Source organism: Oryctolagus cuniculus, chromosome 8 (genome assembly GCF_051225735.1).
Source record: "Oryctolagus cuniculus isolate XC-2025 breed Fujian yellow rabbit chromosome 8, ASM5122573v1, whole genome shotgun sequence".
NCBI lineage: Eukaryota > Metazoa > Chordata > Mammalia > Lagomorpha > Leporidae > Oryctolagus > Oryctolagus cuniculus.
The window spans coordinates 8753255-8773624 of NC_142874.1; the positions used below are offsets into that span (position 1 = coordinate 8753255).

The following is a 20370-nucleotide window of genomic DNA, read 5'->3' on the forward strand; positions in this document are numbered from 1 at the left end:
CAGATCCAAAGGGATTTATTGGTGAATTTTCCCAAATATTTATGGAAGAAATTACACTAAATGAATAGTTCCAAAAATGAATTTAACAAAATACTTCTTTAAGGTAATCTACAGGATTCTTGATGGTCAAAATCAAATAAATAAATAAATGGAGACATAGTCTTTATTCATAACTCTGAATCAATATTGTCACGGTGATGCTTCCTACCAACTTCGAGCAAATATTTAACACAACCCCAATTAGAAAATTATCAAACTACTTTAGGGATATAAAAAATTGACTGTAAACTTTATATGGAGGGTTAAGACCCAAAATGCCCAACAAAATATTGAAGAACAAAATAGGAGACCAAGTACTACCTGAGTTGAACGTATTCTTTAAAGATACAGTATTCAAGATACTGTGATTTTGGCAAAATAATAGATAAATAAATCAATGGAACTGGATAGAGAGCCTATACACAGACTATAATTAACATTAGCATACCTTTGACAAAGGCACAAAGGCAATATAATAGAACAGATAGTTTTTTTTTTCTAACACATGGTTTTGGAGCAACTGGATATCCAAATGCAAAAGTAATGAACTGTTCTAAATATAGACTTGAATCTCTCACAAAAAATTACTCAAAATGTATAGAAAACTAAATGTGAAATGCAAAACTACAGTACTCCTAGTATATACCATAGGACAAAACCTAGATGATCTCAAGTTTCATGATAAATTTTTAGATGCAACAACAAAGGCATTATCCATGTAAGACATCATTGATTAACTAGACTTCATTGTAATTAAAAATGTATACTCTGAAAAATATGATGTATGCCAAGAACATGCAAAGACAAACCACACATCTGTGAGAAAAATGTTCACAAAAGACACATTTGATAAAGGCTTATATACTGATAACACTACATGCAGCCGAGGGTGAGAAGGAATAGGAAGTCTCCTATGCACTGCTGGTGGGTTGAAAATGGTACAGCCACTTCAGCTTACACTGCCGGTTTCTTACTAAACTACACGTATTCTTATCATACCGCCCACCGACTATGCTCCCCTGTATTTCCTTAAGGCTGAAATTCCCACACAAATATCTGTGCATTTATTTATAGAGACCGTATAATTTGTTATTGCCTAAATTTGGAAGCAACCAATATGTCCTTATGTAGGAAAATGGGATGTATGCAGAAAGAGTTCAGAAATCATAACAGGCCTATATTACTACTTTCATGCATCTCTTGGATCAATGAGATTCTGAACATAGTTTTCGCTCTCCCAACTTCATAATCTTCAAATTATAAAGGCACTGTTAGATAAAAAGCAAGTCCAAATTAAAGGTAGATAAAAAATGACCAAGATATGTAGCAGATGAATGTTATTATAAGTTGAATTGTTTCCATCAAATGATGTTTTAAAGTCTTAATCCCTAGAATGCAGAATTTTATTTTCTTTGGAAATAGCCATTGCAGATGCATTTAGACAACACAAAATCTGGCCATTCCAGATTGGAGTTGACCCTTAACCTGTGTTCCTACAAGAAGAGTCAGGACTATGTGAAGACAAACACAGGGAGAACAATATGTAACTACACAGGGGTTGGAGTAATTCCTTCATGTCAAGGAATGTCTGGGGCTCCCTGAATCTGGACAAGTAGAGGAAGGACCTCCTCCAGGGACTTCAGAGGGAGCATGGCCCTGACAATCCTCTGATTCTGTGCTTCCAGCTTCTGGAGTGAGAATATAAATTTGCTGTTTTAGCACCCCACATTGTGGTTTTGTGTTATGGCAGCCCTAAGAAACTTGAATATCGCTGTTTGAGTGGAGTGCTATGCACTGCCATTCTCCAGTAATTAACCATCTTCCCTTTAAATTTAGGTGTGGGTTCTATGATAATAAGTAGCTTCCAAATGATCACATTTTTCATAGTTTTATAGAATCAGCCTATTTCCTGCCCAAACTTATGTATGCTGTTTAGGACAGAAGCATAATCCACTTCAATTTAGGTTATATGGATTATAAATAATTAGGGAAATTCATCAATGTGATGGCCATTTCCTATTATCCTAATTTGGTTTCTTCTCTCCATTACTCCCTAAGCCCTATATCTATTTTTGGAGAAAGCTTATTTCTCTTATTTTGGATCCAGACTCCAAAATCTAGGTATTACCATTTTCTTTAAACTAGACTGTATGTCTTAGTGACCCCCACATGATAATATCTGTATTTTGCCAAATAGCTCTTAAGAAAGAACTACTTTTAAAAATCTTATCCTTAATAATTGTTTATACGTGTGTATTTATATATACATATATATAATTTTATTGACAACTTTGCAAAGAAATGCACCATAATAATGTGGACTTAATAATAAAATCAGATTGCATACATTATAATGGGTCCCTCATCACTGACATGTACTGAGGTATGCTGGTGATTCAATCTCATATAATTTATGTATACTGTGCTACAAAGTGCTCAATTGTCAATAGTGTCTCTGAATTATTGATAAGCTTTTATTGACTAATAGAAATTTACTCATTACATCAGATGCAATTTTATAAATTCTGTAATATAGGGAATTTGAAACTGCTTTAGGTATTTAAGGTATAGAAATCTATCAAAAGCAAATATTTGTATTTAAACTGTATACCATCATATAAATGCCATTTGAAATTAACATTGCTTATATTCCAGCCAAACTCTGGTCTTAAAATGTTGTATTCTCACACTCATTAATGATATAGTTTAAATTTATTATTATTAGTAGTAGCAGTGTTACACAATGCATTTAGCAAAACACAAATATATGTGTATGCTATCTTTAATGAATTTTATTGATATAATAATCAATCATACCTGAGTTAGTTCATTAATATCTACAAGTCCATTATTGTCTGCATCAAAATATTTAAACATTTGATCCACCAATAGCTTCTTCCGAAATATGTCATCATCATTAGGATTTTCATTTTCTTGTGTAATATATTTTTGATTTTGTAAGTCTAAAAGCATGCTTTTCATCTTGCTGTATTCAGTGGTCTTGCAGTTATCACCTGTAACAAAAGAACTAGGTTATTTTCAGAGTAAAATTATTGAGAAGAAATAATTTAATTTATTACTATTGAGAAACTGATGTTATATGGGCAACATGTCTTCTATATGTTTTATTGATGATTTTGTATATTTAACCATATGTATTAGGAAAGGGGATGGGGTACTTTTATAGTAGGATAGATAACTTTCATTTCTGTCAAATCTAAGAACAACCTAAGCACTATGTAGTATCTTTTTGGGGAAAGCATTGGTGCTAGAAGAGACACAAACAAATATGATAGCTCCCATTGCCTCCGTAATTTAATAGATTTAATAGATTTAATAGATTTTAATAGATTTAATAGATTCATTGTCTTAGTTTGACCCCTCACCACACATCTCTACACAAATAGTTTTATAGCTGCAGAAAATGGAGTAAAGGAAAATTAGTGAATTGTCCTAGATAAGAGGTTAAACTGTGTTGGATTTCATATTTTCAATCAATTATACCTGGTTTCAAAAAAACATAACAGACTTAAAAATAACATTATAATATTTTAAAATTTAAAGACACATAAATATAAACATAGTTATGAGGTTAAATGTGAGATTTTATTCCATGTATACATTGTACAAAGTTCAATCAGGTAAATATATTAATCATTTCAAGCATTTGACATTTCTTTACAGTGAAAAAATCCAAAATCCTATCTCCTAGTCTTTTCTTAATAGAGAAACATACAGTACATTAAAAATAGAGTCCTGAAACTTTTTTCCCCCATCTAGTTATAATCTAATACCCACCTATCATCTCTTCTGTATACATCCTTTTGCAATCTCTGTTAACCCCCATTATAACTTTTTAAAAAACATTTATTGGAGCCGGTGCCATGGTGCAGTAGATAATCCTCCACCTGTGGTGACGGCAGCCCATATGGGCGCCGGTTCTGGTTCTGGCTGCCCCTCTTCCAATCCATCTCTCTGCTATGGCCTAGGAAAGCAGTAGAAGATGGCCCAAGTGCTTGGGCCCTGCACCCGCATGGGAGACTTGGAAGAAGCACCTGTCACCTGGCTCCTGGCTTTGGATCAGCGTAGTTCTGGCCACTGCGGCCATCTGAGGAGTGAACTAATGGAAGGAAGATCTTTCTCTCTGTCTCTCCCTCTCACTGTCTGTAACGCTACCTCTCAAATAAATAAATAAAATATTTAAACAATTATTTATTTACATGAAAAGAAATGTTACAGAGACACAGAGATATCTTCTATCTGTTGGTTCACTACCCAAATGGTCACAAAGGCCAGAGCTGTGCTGATCTGAATCCAGGAGCCTGGAACATCTTATAGGTCTCCCATGTGAGTGCAGAGGTCCACACGCTTGGGCCATCGTCTGCTGCTTCCTCAGGCACACTAGCCGGGAGCTGTATTGGAAGTGGAGGAGCCAGGACTAGAACCGGCACCTTGAACAGGCGCCCATAAAGGATGCTGGCACTACAGGTGGCAGTTTTACCCCTTATGTCACAAGTCCAGGTCACTATATCTTTAACTTGTAGATCACTTATTTTTTAGACTCCACACAGAAATCAGATCACACGATATTTGTGTTTCTGTACTTGTTTCATTTGATTTAACATAATGATTCAGGGTAATTATACAAAATTCTTCAAAAATAGTTTTAGGTATCTGGATTTGTTTTGAAAAAATAATATACATGTATTTATGTATTTATATATATTTAACACTTTTTATAAATTCTGACATGAGTCTCATCAGTATTCTTGTAAAAGTCTTCTTAGTGCTGTTACTCATTTCTCTCTTTGCAGGACACTCAAGGTATAGCATGATTTATATTTGAATCTTGTATCCTGAGGCATTCACTTTATAAATTTAATCTCTATAAAACTTGAAGTAACTGCATTACAAATTTGCAGTATCTCCCATGTAATAACCAGCAAAATACTGAAACATTAAAGTTAAGAAAACTATTGCTCTTCTTAATATTTCTCAAAAAACCCTGTAATTCCTCTACTATGTTCACATATTACATACAAAGGAATTTACCAAAAATGACACCATGATGATATCTTTATAAATAGTATTGGCAACAAAAGGCAAATTATTGATAACAAATGTGACATAAAATATATTACACTAAGATACAATGCATAACGCAATTCTCAAATGGAAAAGTATTATATTATCTGCAAGTTTTTGCAATATACTTTTTAGAAGAAAAACCTCTATTATTGCCTATATTATAGGTAATGCCTATATAAATATTAGGCTATGACAGCATCCACAATTTAAAAAATTTTCTGAAGATGTTTCAGTATATGTCTGAAAGGCAGGGAGTTGAAAACAATATTTGAAGTCTTATTCTCTTTCAGGACAAAATGGAAAACAATCTGTCCTAGAGAGATGAGAGATGATTTTATTTTTCATAGACAGTGAAATGACTACTGCTGTTCAGCAATTTTAGGGTTCAGCAGTCCTGTCAAGAAGTTCTTTCCATACAACAAAATGTAAACTTTGGGCAGCAGATTAAGTCATTTTTGCATTATTCTGTTCTCACTAAGGAATAATAATACGAATATGCTTTCATAATAGCAGGGAACTCACTGCCAAAGTAGAGAAGTGATCAGCCCAGAGTCAGAGCTAGCAATTTGGGTGTCTGGGAAAGCGGCACAGAGAAGTGCTCAGATATGGTTGTGTGTTGTGCTCCTGTGTGTGCGTGCGTTTGTCCATCAAGAAGGAGAGGAATTCGTGATGGAAGAATGGGGAAAGACATAACAGACCATTCCAGTAGCCCCGTTCTGCATTGCAGGATCTGGATCCAGATCTCCTTCATCTCTATTGATTGCCAGAGGGGGAAGGGAGTTCTGGGACAGAAAGTTGACCCTGGGCCCAGGCAATGAAAACATCGAAAGCTGGTGAAAGGCAGATGGAAACAGAGTTTAAGCATTACAGATATCTCCCTAGTATTTAAAATGATGGAAAAGGATACAGTCTGAGCTGTGATTGTGTTTACGTTCTAATCAATCAATGTAATCATCATAATATGTCCATCCATACTCTCATTCTACAAATTAAATTTTTTCTCAAGGCCACGCAGTGGAGTGGCTGCTGATAATCCACAAAAATAACAAAGTTATTGCAGCCAATGCATTCACAGTGTATGGAAATGAACGGGATGCAGCCATGAAATTATGCACATCTTTTTGCTACTTGTAATAAAATCAGTTGCAATCTCTTTTAATAGCAAACAAATATATCTATTATGTTACATTTAATTAATTATTTTTTATTTATTTGAAACACAAGCAGACAGGGAGACACAGAGAGACAGAGCGAGATCTCCCATCTGGTAGTTCATTCCTCAAATGCTTACATCAACTGGGGCTGGGCCATGACATAGCCAGGAGACAGAAACACAGACCAGACAGATCACATGGGTAGTGGGGACCCAATTATCTGAGCCCTCACCTGCCGCCTCCCAGGGTGTGTATCAGCAGTAAGCTGATATTTGGAGGAGCTGGGACTCAAAGCCAGGCAAGCAGGCAAGTAGTTGGGTCCCTGCCAGTGAAATGGGAACCTGGACTGCGATGCTGGCTCCCAGCTTTGGCTTGGCTCAACTGGAGGACATTGCAGGCGCTTACAGGATGGATGGCATGCACTCTCTCTTTCTCCGCTCCCCGTCCTCACCCCAAGCCATTGCTTTGAGAACTCTACAGATCTAGAAAGGGGCCAAATGATTTTTACACACAGGAAAAATACCTCTTGTATCTGCAAACTTTACCTCTTTCATCTTCAGCACTGTTTTTCTAATGGCCAATTAGTGGTTAAACTTTTATATGAATTCAATAAATTTGCTCAAGGTTTATTTGTAAATTGAGTGAATAGCATGGTTACATAGAGGCAGAGAAAAAAGAAATCGCAAATTTTATTTGAAAAAAAAAAGAAAAGGAAAGGAAATAAATAATCAAAAAGTACCTTAGAGGTAAGAAGTAATCTGTGGGAAATTAATGGTGAGAACGCAAAAGGGGAAATAACTTTTCAAGAAATAATGTGACTGAATGTCAAACATCTCAGAGTAAAGAAGTAGGATGAAACAACATGCTAATTGGATTCCTTAATTGAAGATAATTGGTGACTTTAAAGGAAAAAATTAATGAATAAATGGAGCAGACTTATATTTCAAGAATAAAATGAACTGGTTTTATGTTACAGTGAGTTAAGAGATTAACACAAAATCAGGGTTTAGAAGCACTTAATAGTTACCATCATTTTATAATTATCAATGGGAAAGAAATGGAATTAACGAAGTTAATGAAGAAGAATAAATGATTAGAAATTGAGGTCCCTATCTAAGAATAGTATTAGGCAGGAAGCTGAGTTGTTCCTGGTTGTTTATCTGCTACATTAGCAGTATCCTTTTCTGGACCCACTGTTGTGGCACAGCAGGTTAAACATCCCATAGGCACCAGGAAGGCAGCAGATGATGGCCCCACAGCTTAGGACTGCCACCCACCTTGGAGACCCAGATGGAGTTCCAAGCTCTTGACTTCCTTCTGGCCCAGCCTTGGCCATCACAGCTATTTGGAGAGTGAACCAGCTGACGGAGGAAGATTCTCTCTCTCTCTCTCTCTCTGCACCCCACCATTTCTCTCTCTGTGTGTGTGTGTGTGTGTGTGTGTATGAGAAACCACCCCACCCCAACTCCCAGCATCTTTGCCTTTCAAGCAAGTAATAATTTTTTGAGAGTTTATTGTCAAAAGGATTGGTATAGCCAAGGGAAAGAACTGTTCCTGGCTTCACTTCCTGTTCTGGGGCAATAGTAAGAAAGCTGCATCACTGTTGCTGTTCTAGACATGGAAAGTAACACTGATGAAGACGATATCCGTGCATCGGCTTCCCTCCCATGGATGCAGTGAAACCTGGGCTGGACTGATGCTTGATGCAATCATTCCAAGGGCAGTTAAAATAAAAACATCTTCAGGATGCACAATCAAATGGCTGTACCTGTGTAGCAGAAGATCCTCTCCTTGCCTCTGCAAGACTGAAGATAATCACCCTTTCCGTAACTGATGGTGCAACCGTCAGTTCTCAGATGGTAAGTGCTCACTATTGCATATGCTCTCAATTATGTTTAGTATGATATGTTTTTCAAAGGCTTAATTTGTTCTTACTCTGTAAATTACAATGTAATCCTTCCCTACCATCCACTAGTAAAAATTATCATTTTTTTTTCCTTTCAGTGCAAATTCTTCAATTAAAAGCATATAATTTTTAAAGATTATATTTAGAGTTTGATTAATTTCATGTCAATATAAGCTAAGATATTGAAACCCAAAAAATAAAAATTATATAATTTTGCTTTGGTGTCAACTCTATTCACATATGATGATATATATGGGAACTGATTTCCCTCAAACTATCCAACAGTTGCTAATACAACACATTTTTGATAAATATACATTTTTAGAAAAAGAGTATGCCAAAACTTTCATTGATTGCTTTAAATATGTATATATGGATCAGGTTTAATATGAAAAACTGCCATATTTATATCAATTTTAAGGAACTAAAATTGTCTTCCTTAAGGATGGCCTGAAAATAATCTTTCATTGGAATACCTACTTAAATGTCAAAAAGATATAGATATAAGTTATATTGTGTTAGGTGAACATCACTTAAGTGTACTAAAGTTATACAAAAGCTTATTCTATGTTTCAGGGAATATTTTAGTACAGAGGAATCACTAATACAAACACATAAAATGCACCAATTCAAAACACTGTACATTTAGAGATCATGGGTTCATCACATATGTGAAAAAATTTAAAATATGTATTTTAGAAGATTTTAGCTTCACTGAAAATTTAGGGCAATTACTAAGGTCCCATAGATCCCTGTTCACACATTTGCAGCACCTTCCCCACTGTCAGTGTCTTGTGCACACTAACCTATTGGCAATCAATGAGCCAACATTGACGTTTGCATCATTATCACCTCAAATCCTTCGGTATGCTAGGATTTTTGTTGCAGTACATTCTATAGGTCTTGATAAATGTGTAATGACATGTATCTACCATTATATATCAGACAGAATAGTTTCACTGCCTGAAAAATCCTCTGCACCCCATCTTTTCATTCCTGTTCCCTTCTGATCCCTCAATCATTGATGGTTTTAATGCCCCTAGTTGTGCCTTTTCTAGCATATCCTATAGTTGGAAGAACATCACATACAGAGCTTCTCAGCTTCTTTCACTTAGCAGTAAGTATTCGTTTACAATATCTATTTTCTTTAGTTTTTAATTTTCATTTACTTATTTTCACTGTACTTAAAGGCAGAGAGAATGAGAGAGAGATAGAGAGAGAGAGATACATTGATCTTCCATCTACTGGTTCACTCTCCAAATGGGAGGTTCCCATCTGGAGCCAGCAGCCAGGAGCTTCATCCAGGTCTCTCACATAGGTAGCAGGGTCCCTAATACTTGGGCCATCCTCCACTGCTTTCCCACGCAATTAGCAGTGAACTAGACAGAAAGGAGAGCAGCTGGAACTAGATCCGGTGCCCATATGGGATGCCGATGTTGAAGGCTGTAGCTTTATATTCTACGTCACAACGCCGGCCCCCTTATAACTTATCATTTCTTGATAACTCCCTGTATTCTTGTATCTGACGCACGTTATCAGAAACAAATCACATTTTCTGGTTTTTCTGTATTGGGAGAGAAAGGTGTTTTGGTTGACATGGCCTTAATTTCTCCAACAATTATTAGACCAACTACAGAATAATAAAAAGAATGACTCATCCAGTGTCTAAATGTTCGGTAAGGATATAACAACATCACTTCAAAAATAGTAAGTCAAGTGGTGAGGTGACACAATTACAAGGCAAACTTGATAAAACTCAGCAGTAGAGAAAATCTGTAATGCATGTACATGAGAAATATATATATCAAGCAGCTGTTAAGCATAGTGCTTTGATCTGGAACAAATCCAGCAATCTACTTTAACAGGAATGCAGTATTCTTATTTAAAGCATAAAATTAAATGTTGACTTTCTATAAAGTAAAAGTTTGATGTTCAGGGTAATTTCTTCTTGAGGTTCACACATAATTTCTGAGTACTTTGGTCTGTATGTTGTTTAAAGTGTTTAGTTTTGAGCATAATCACTTTTGGCCTTTTTCTGGTTAAAGAAACAAAAGTTCATGCACATTTATATACGTTATGGATGTTTATAAGTGTCTGCCAGCCACTTTCTTTACCTCATTTATTCCCAAAAATGCAAAATCAGTACTGAAAAACAGGATCTATTCTGTGTTTTTAAACACCATATCCCTTGACTATTTATAGGAATAAAAGCAAACATACTAGAGAACATATGTATATGTGTATTGACCTCCGGCAATGTATTATCTTATCAGATTCAATACGAAGTAAATCATTGCAAAATAAGTCTAATTTATCCTATATAACTGGGAATGTTCAAATAGTTCCATATCAATATAAAATGCATAGCACTGTTATTGTTGTGATTTTTTTAAAGATTTATTTATTTATTTGAAAGTGAGAGTTACACAGAGAGAGGAGAGGCAGAGAGAGAAAGAAAGAGAGAGAGAGAGAGAAAGAGAGAGAGAGAGGTCTTCCATCCGCTGGTTCACTCCCCAATTGGCTGCAATGGCCGGAACTACGCCAATCTGAAGCCAGGAGCCAGGAGCTTCTTCTAGGTCTTCCACGCGGGTGCAGGGGCCCAAGGACTTGGGCCATCTTCTACTGCTTTCCCAGGCCTTAGCAGAGAGCTGGATTGGAAGTGGAGCAGCCAGGTCTTGAACTGGCACCCACCTGGGATGCCAGCACTTCAGGTCAGGGCGTCAACCCACTGCACCACAGTGCCAGACCCTGTTGTGATTAATTTATGCTAGATGCTTTTATACAGTCTCAATAGTAAAGTATGTCGATATATTCATAACAATTTATAGCTCACTGGACTTGAGAAGAGATTTCTTGCAGCAAGTCTGCCTTATTGGGTAATTGAATATATAAACAAGCTATCTGAATACATGTAATCTGAAAGAAGTCAGTCCCTGTGGCAGTCACAAGCATGTGTCAGCTGCAATTATTTCTGTAACCCACAACCAACCTCTAGTAGTGGTTCATGAGACGATCCATAAGAGATCCGTGAGAAGTTGTATTTTACTTTGGTTAGGCCCCGATGCTAACATTACTTATTTTGCCAGTATCTCCAGACCAACCAAATAAACACATGTGATTCTATCATTTTTTCCTTCCACAGGTGTTAATTCAGTATTCTCCAATAAGTCCTTCTTCTACAACTTCAAGCATTAAATGATCAAGAAAATATTTCTTCAGCTGGACATATATCTACCACTCTCCAAATATGTGACCTTAAGTCTGAAATTTCAAACATTGTTCAGGCATAAAGTTATATATGTTAAGGATTTTTGGAATATATAGATATATTTGGAAGATTACAAATACTAATTTCAATTCTTTGCTATACACAGTACTATAGAAATTTGACATGTTCTCTTAATTCACACACACTTACCACAGGTAAATAATAAATATCTGTTTAACCATGCACTCTTTAATGAGTTTGCATCATAACAGCCCCCTATGAAACTCATCAAAGGTATCTATGAAGTAGATAAGAACGAATACAAAGTGCAGTTGGGAGGTAATAGCAGATAGAACAGTGGATACTTGAAGATTTGTACTTCCCATAACTCTGATGTCATCAATAGAAATTGGGTTTATGAGATATTGGGCAGTTAAATGGGAGGAAATCATGAATTAGTATTGAAAAGAGGAGTTGGGGGTAATTGTGGAATATCTTGGTAGAGGCCTTGATGAAAAGCCAAGATTCGGTTTAGTAGTTTGGGAGCTTTGTAGTTCGGAAGAAAGCAGAATTTGATATATTGGACTCGTAAGCCACTAGTGAACACATGACAGTTGAAGATCTGAATGACACATGAGACTGACAAAGTAGAATATCTGAAAAGCATTAGGTGATGATCACTATGGTCAAGTTATGGCAATATACATTTGTAAGGAGTAATATGTCAGATTTCCTAAATAGAGGTTGCCAACATGATGATTAATTAGTGAAATAAAAAATTAAGATGGTTTAATCAAACAATTTTTTTGGCTAAAATCTATTTCTTGATCAGCGGAAAAACAATACTTAACTCCTGCAAATTAGATAGAAGGATGTGAGGAATACAACAAAATGCAAGTTTCTCTGTGAAATCCAGTTGACATTTTGATTTACTGTATATACAAGGGGTGTGTATGTGTGCACATTTGCACAGGCACATTAACAGGTGGGTGAGCGGGAGCTAGCACGTAGAACAAAAATGCAGGATTATTGTAACAGTACTAAAATTGCATGTAGAAATATACCCCTTTGATATGGCATGGACCCATGCTCAGAAAATACCATCACGTTGCCTTATCGAAGACATGTTCAAAATAATGCTTACAATAGAATGCTGCTTTTCAATAATTTGACTTTTCTCATGTAAATTTTGCTATAACCTAAAAGCACAAGTTATTAATATATTGACTTAAAAATTTATTGTAAATGATATTTCTACAATTAATAGATATAAAATTCCTAATTTTCACCATAAAAATAAGCAGCAGCAGATAATTATTTAAGTAGCTGTCCTTTTCATCTATGTTTTCAGATGAAAATGAATCACAAAGGTTTGATTTAAAGTCATTCATTTTTATAAATGATACGCAGAATCATTTAATAAACTCCTTTAAAGCAATTTATGGATTTCAGTTTTCTGATGAAAGAAACAGCAAATTTTACCTTTATATATACTACAAAATTCTTATCATTTACGGCTTTAGTTATCTGTTTACAGGCAGTGGAAACAAAACCCTCTCTTTGAAGAAGCCAATGTTAATAATCAAATGCCTGTCTCTATATATGATTTCTAAATACTAATGCAAAAACATATACATGATAATTTAATGATATTTTATTTTATGAAATTACATTTATTTCTTCTTAAACTCCATAATTGAAACACCTGAACATAATCTATATAATTTATATTTAATGATATCATTCTGTGTGTGATTTTTCTATTGCTTAGGCTGTGTACTGATTTCTGGTGTATTTTGTACTTTCAGAAGTAGCCAACAGATTGCTAGGTATTGCCAATCGAAAATTATCCAATATTTATAGCATGACTTTCTAGGTTATCTGATTCTAGCCTTTCATTGCCTTTGAGATATTTTACTACTCCATAAATTATAGATAACAAAGCAATGCACAATAACTCTTGTCTGAATGTACAAATGAATTCTGACTGGAAGTGATTCAATTAACTTCTCTTCTGACTTTGTGGAAAAATCCTGGTTCATGTGTGTTGGTAGTGTTATTTCTATAATTATTCCATCTAAATTTGTGACTGTTTTCCTTCTTTGAACTGACTATAGCATCTGCCCAGTTACTCATAAATAGTGGGCTAATTACATTTTAATGTGTTCATTTTATACTTACATGATTGTCATGACTTTACCTTTAAAATATTATCCTTTAGAGGCCCAAATACATAATTCTTTTTCCTTAAGATGCTGAAGGTAAGAAAAGTTTTCTTATAATATGCTTATAATTTCTTTAATTCATTTCATTTATTTGGGAGTCAGAGTGACCAAGAGAGAGGGAGGGAGAAAAGTGAAGAGATATTCCATTTGCTGGTTATGCCCCAAATAGCCACAATGGCCGGGACTGGGCCAGTCTGAAGCCAGGAGCCTGGAACTTCATTTGGATCTCTAACGTGGGTGGCAGGGGTCCAGGCAGTTGGGACATGTTCAGCTGCCTTCCCAGGCATATTAGTTGGGAGCTGGATAAGAATCGAATTAGCTAAGACTTGCGCTGGTGCTCTGATGTTGGACCCTGGTATCACGGCAGCAGCTTAACACGCTGCAACACAATGCTAGCCTCTGTTTTGCTTATAATTGTTTCAAATAATATGAAGCAGTTAGTAAAGCAAAGGCAATGTTCATACAGAAGTTTGCAAAAAATATATATACCATATGACCCAGCCAGCCCACTCCTGGAAATCTACCCAAGGGAAATGAAATCAGCATATGAAAGACTAATCTGTACCCCCATGTTTATTGCAGCTCAATTCCCAATAGCTAAGATATGGAATCAACTGATATTTGAATAAAAAATTATGGTCTAAGCCATTTCCCAAAAGACAAATACTGGGGCTGGTGCCATGGGATAGCCGGTAAAGCTGCCACCTGCAGCTCGAGCATCTGATATGGGCACTGCTCCACTTCTGATGCAGCTCCCTGCTAATGTGCCTGGGAAATCAATGGGAGATGGCCCAAGTGCTTGGGCCCCTGCACCCATGTGGGAGACCCAGAAGAAGCTCCTGGCTCCTGGCTCCTGGCATCGCACTGGCCCAGCTCTGATTGTTTCTGCCATTTGGGGAGTGAACCAATAGATGGAAGATCTTGCGTTGTCTGTCTCCATCTTTGTAACTCTGCCTTTCAAATAAATAAATATTTTTAAGGGCAAACACTGTATATTTTCCTTGATCTGTGGTAACTAATAGAGTAATAAAACTGTGATGTGTAGTGTCGCTCCCCCTCTTCATGGAGGAACGACACTAAGCCCTGCCTAGGCTTCACATCCGAGTCACGGCACCATTATGTCGCTCCCCCTCTTCGTGGAGGAACGACACAGGACCCTGCGCTGTTCTTTCGTCTGCTCGGCCCTCCCCGGGTTTACTGCTGGTTCTTCCCGGGTTGGCTACCGTCCCTTCCACCTCCGTGGAAGGGCAGTTCCCCCTGGCCACATTCCCCACTTCCGCAGGGGAGCGGCACACCGCCGGCCGGCTCTCTCGGGGGCTGCACAGGTGTTCCCTCAGATGTTCCCCTTAGATGTTCCCGGTGCATGCCGTCTCTCTCCTCCTTTATAGTCCTCCTCCGCCAATCCTAACTCGGCTGCCCACACGCCGAGTACGCTGCTCTCCAATCAGGAGCAAGTCCTACAGTTTATTGGTTGAACTGGAGGCAGCTGTGCGGAAGCTGTTTTCTTCTCTCCCAGCGCCATATTGTGGGAGAGCAGATGCATAGAATAAGTCTTAATTCCAGTAACTCAGTCCAGTCCGGGCTGCTCCCCACAGTGTAGGAGTGAAATTGACATTTTGAGCTTCGATGACTGTTTATATCCCTTGTCTCTACTGTTGAAGAACAGTGTTTTGTTTTCCTACTATTTTTTGAACTCCTTACTTAGTGTAGGGTTAATGTTATGAGTATAAAGTAACCTGAAAGTCCATCATCATAAAAATTAAGGGAATAAGAGAGGAAGGAGGAGGAAGTGTGTGAGCACACACGGAAGGAAGGAAGGGAGGGAAACATAATTGTGTTACTAAACCTGTATGTATGAAATCCATGAAATTTGGTTAACTTAAATAAAATTAAAAAAAAAAAAACACAAATTCACATAGGTAGATTCCAATATACACAGCCAGTATTTTTTCAAAGAACGTAACAAGAAATAATATTTGAAATATAAACCAAAGAATACATTTTAGTTATAATTTTTTCATTTCTCATTACTATGAAAATAAACATTAAAAGAAAGATCTTACTAACTTAACCAACTTATCACATTTCTAAATAAATGTATTTATGTAACCAGCTTAAATAGGCAGTTATTTTATTATTTACTTCATTATTTTTAAACATTGCAAAATCATTTCAAGGAGAAAATTCTATCACTTCCACATTATAGTTGAGAGATTAAGAAGTAGGGATTTTACAAGACCATACAGTACACAAAAATATCAGAATCTATCTTCTACTATTTCCTGAAGATAAAAATTTTAATTGGCTGAATTCAAAACAATTTTCAAATCAGTGTGGTGGTTAAATTGCTGTTTGGGAAACCCACACCCCATAGTAGAGTGCCTGCTTTGAGTCCCAGCTAATTTGTTTTCCCCAGTGATTTTCTACTAATGCTCATGTTGGGAGGCAGTAAGTACCCGGGTCCCTGCCAAACGTAAGGGAGACCCCTACTGATTTACCATCGCCAGACTCTGGCCTGGCCCATTCTGTGTGGGCACCTGGAGAGGGAACTAGCCAGTGAAAGATCTGTCTGTCTATATTTCTCTATCTCTCAAAGAAAAAAAATAGTAAATAAATGTTTAAAATTATTAAGCATTTGTAACAATTTAGCCTTTATTGCACCATCCTATAAACTAGGAAATGTGTATATTTGATACAACTCTGGATACTTAGCCTGGCAAGCAAATATTGTCTTTGTGGAAAGAAGAAAGTATTTCTACTTCTCAGTGAGAAAACATAACTCTATAGTGCCTTGTTTGAGTGAGGGGCGGGATGGATTTTAGTCCCATTTATTACCTTGTTTTTGTCCCTCTGCACAATATACAATGCTTTGGCAACTGGGTCTTCATAATTTTACACTAGAAGAAAACTTTTAGAAATTCTATTTTTAAGTTCTATTTATAAATTCTAACAAGGGCTTTTTTATGAGGAGGCATCTAATTTTTATACACTATCATATGTATTGTTTATTGTTTTGCTTCATATGTATTCATAGGTAAATACTAATATTTAAAGCAGTGATAAAACTATGTGGAAGCCCTGCTTTGAAAGAGTTATTAAAGGAAAAATATTCTGAAAGACAGTAAGTCAGAAATGTAATTTAAAAGAAAATGGTGCAATATTCAGTCAATATCCTTCCACTTCAAGAGGTGCTCTTTTTAAATTTCACAGTTTTATCATTTATAGCCTGTGCGTTGTCCTTGCATTCCAGAGACAGGGTACTTGATGCCACTGATGGATTCCTGTGGTTATCTCAACATAGCTTCCTAAAGAACAGGCAGCATTTTCATTGGTACCAAGTACTTGATTTAGGACCAAGTCCCCAGGACAAGACCTGGAGGTCTGCCAGATACAGAGGCAAAATAGTAAGATATGTGAGACATGATCTGCATTTCTCTCTATTTGTAATGACTCTTCAAATTATCCTTAAGTGATCTTTCCCAGGCTTGGCCCCAGGGAAGCAAAGATAAATTTAGCACTTGATTTGTGGAAATACGGTAAGCATTTTAAAATTCAAAGTAAGAAAATAGAAAAAAATGATACTGTCGAAGAAGTGGGGGAATAAAACAGCAGGAGAGGGGAAAGCAGGTATAGTGACTGAGAGAAAGTTAACAGAAGAGATAATTTTCACGCTGAGGAATAAACTCATGTCATGAGTTATTTGTAATTGGTTATTAGATATATTTGCCAAAGAACAATTTTAGAGGATTGCGAATGTTAAATTATCTTGAATTATAGATTTTAACAAAATCAGTATATGGTAAGTTTTTGCAAATTCCTTTCAGAAAGGGCAAAGAGCAAATGATTTAAGCATTCTGAAGCATACCATCTCTCATCACTACTACTTGATTCCACTGTTAAAGGACAAAACAACCATGAGTAACACATGAAGAAAACGTGCCCGGCTATGTCTGAATAAATCTTGTTTTTTAAAAGATTTATTTATTTATTGGAAAGTCAGTGCTACACAGAGAGAGGAGAGGCAGAGAGAGAGGTCTTCCATCTGCTGATTCACTCCCCAGATGGGCGCAATGGCTGGAGTTCTCCCACATGGGTGCAGGTGCCCAAGCACTTGGGCCATCTTCCACTGCCTTCCCAGGCCAGAGCAGTGAGCTGTATTGGAAGTGGAGCAACCGTGACTTGAACTGGCACCCATATCAGATGCTGGCACTGAAGGGGGCGGCCCCACCAACCACATCACAGGACTGGCCACTGAATAAATCCTTTGGAAATGCAGAGGTAAGATGTGGTGCATAGCTTGCTGAGTCCTTGTCTACAAAATGATGCTACAGCATCACTGGATAGTAGTATGAAACTCATTAACTCTGTTTTTTTTTTAAGTATTTTTGATCACATGTAAGTGCAAAATTTTTGAGAATAAAAACATCCAGATACAGACCTTCTATGCTGAATCCAAAAATAGCATTGTTTTGGCTATTCTTTTGATTTAAAACACCCTTTAACATTGATAATATACATGCACTGTATGATTTGAGAAGTTAATATTTTATGTAAATTAGAAAGAATTTACTGTTAGAATAAACAAGGTCTGTGGCCCACAGTCAATCCAAGAATGTCTCTCATTTTTCTCTAATGTAGCAAAGTAGACTGGTTGCTTATTTTACTGAAGTAAACTCTCGGTCAAAAGAGGTTGTATAAGTGAAAACATTTTAATATAATCAGGGCAAAATGGATATTATAGAAACCGGCGCTGTGGTGTAGTAGGCTAAGCCTCTGCTTATGGTGCCAACATTCCATAAGGGTGCCAGTTCAAGTCCCAGATGCTCCACTTCCAATCCAGCTTCCTGCTAATGGCCTAGGAAAGCAGTGGAAGATGGCTCAAGTTCTCGGATCTCTGCATCCCCATGGGAGACCCAGAAGAAGTTCATGGCTCATGGCTCCTGGCTCCTGGTTTTGGATTGGCCCAGTTCCAGCTGTTATAACCATTTTTGGGAAGTGAACCAGCGGATAGAAGACCTCTCTGTCTCTCCCTCTCTCTGTCTATAACTCTGCCTCTCAAATAAATTAATAAATATTTCTAATAAAACAAGTATTATATGTCTTGGTATATAAAGGAAAGATCTATCAGTTACCTAGTGAAAATAATCAGAAAAGCTAGACAGGTAGAGTGATGCAGACCACAGAGAGGACTGACAGTGCAGTTGTTTTTTTTTTTTTTAATTTTTGACAGGCAGAGTGGACAGTGAGAGAGACAGACAGAGAGAAAGGTCTTCCTTGGCCGTTGGTTCACCCTCCAATGGCTGCCGCAGCCGGCGCACCGCGCTGATCTGAAGGCAGGAGCCAGGTGCTTCTCCTGGTCTCCCATGGGGTGCAGGGCCCAAGCACTTGGGCCATCCTCCACTGCTCTCCCGGGCCACAGCAGAGAGCTGGCCTGGAAGAAGGGCAACCGGAACAGAATCCGGCGCCCCGACCGGGACTAGAACCCGGTGTGCTGGCGCTGCAAGGCGGAGGATTAGCCTAGTGAGCCACAGCGCCGGCCTGATAGTGCAGTTTTAAGTTGCTTTTAAGGCATCCTGATTGAGAACGCTGGGCTCTCAGGAGTAGCTGTTCTTAACATGTTTTCCATGACAGTCAGTGCTGAGCTTTCAAACAAGTGATCTCTGGGCTAAGGCTCATTCCCAGCAACTCCGGTTTAACAGATCTGTAGGGGACCTGGCGTCCATGTTGTTTCCAAAGCACTCCACAGGACTTATAAGCACAGCCGATTTGGTGATGCACTCCTTCAGAGTTTAAATAAATGGATAAGATCATAGCTCTGTAAGAACAGCTGAGACGTGACATCCACTCAGGTGCTAAATACAGACCAAAATCTCCTAGTTCACTCAGAGAGGAGATTATGTATCAAAAAAAAAATGCCTTGAGCCTTCAGAGCTTGTTATAATTTGTGTGTATTGCAGGAATTATGAACCTGAATTAAGTTAGATGAGCTGAAGGAAAGTCTGCTTTTATTAATGCATTACATCCCAAGTCTCACCCACAGTTAACACCCTGCATGCACACAGAGGCAACCTTAGCAGTGTCCCATGACTTGGGTCCAAAACACAGAAGCCTTAGTTGGGCAAAAGCTTGTTTTTTCCTTTAAATTCTACGGTGCCTTATTGGAATCGAGTTTATATAGAATCTCTCTCTCTCTCTCTCTCTCTCTCTCTCTCTCTTCCTTTTTCATTTACCCTTTTGGATTATTATATACTAATTGCAAGGACCATTTGTGATTGATTTTGTATTATCCACAGATTCTCAAACTGAGTTTTTAACACTTTAAAGTTTCAATAAATGATCATAAAAAATCAAATAACAAGATAAAATATTAGTCCTTTCTCTCTCTCCCACCACAAACATTGTCTGTGCTTTATATTACAGTAACCAGGCAAACTGTGTTCATTTAATTGAATTGAAGAAACTACATCTACATCTCTAGTTATCCTCTGTCCACATACACAAGTGTGTATATAAACATATGTATAAACATGTTGTATTTGTTTTTTTTAAGTGCTTAGATAGTGCCTGGAACTTACTTGCTTGTGGGACCAGCATTGTGTTGCAGTGGGATAAGCTGCTGTCTGTAATGCCGCATCCCATAAGAGCACCATTTGAATCCTGGCTGCTCCACTTCTGATCCAGCTCTCTACTTATGTGCTCTGTGAAAGCAGCAGAGGATAGCCCAAGTACTCGGGTTCCTGCCATCCACGT

The 20370-nt window shown here is 37.3% G+C and overlaps 1 protein-coding gene across 5 annotated transcripts in view; it reads right to left on the minus strand.

Annotated features, from left to right (window-relative positions):
- Positions 1 to 20370, minus strand: part of FSTL5 (follistatin like 5) — an 845021-nt gene that overhangs the window by 422935 nt on the left and 401716 nt on the right. For all 5 annotated transcript variants that reach the window (XM_051831719.3, XM_051831717.3, XM_051831718.3 and 2 more), the window contains exon 5: positions 2857 to 3053. In XM_051831719.3, the coding sequence (XP_051687679.3) occupies positions 2857 to 3053 (197 nt within the window). The remainder of the gene's footprint in view (positions 1 to 2856; positions 3054 to 20370) is intronic.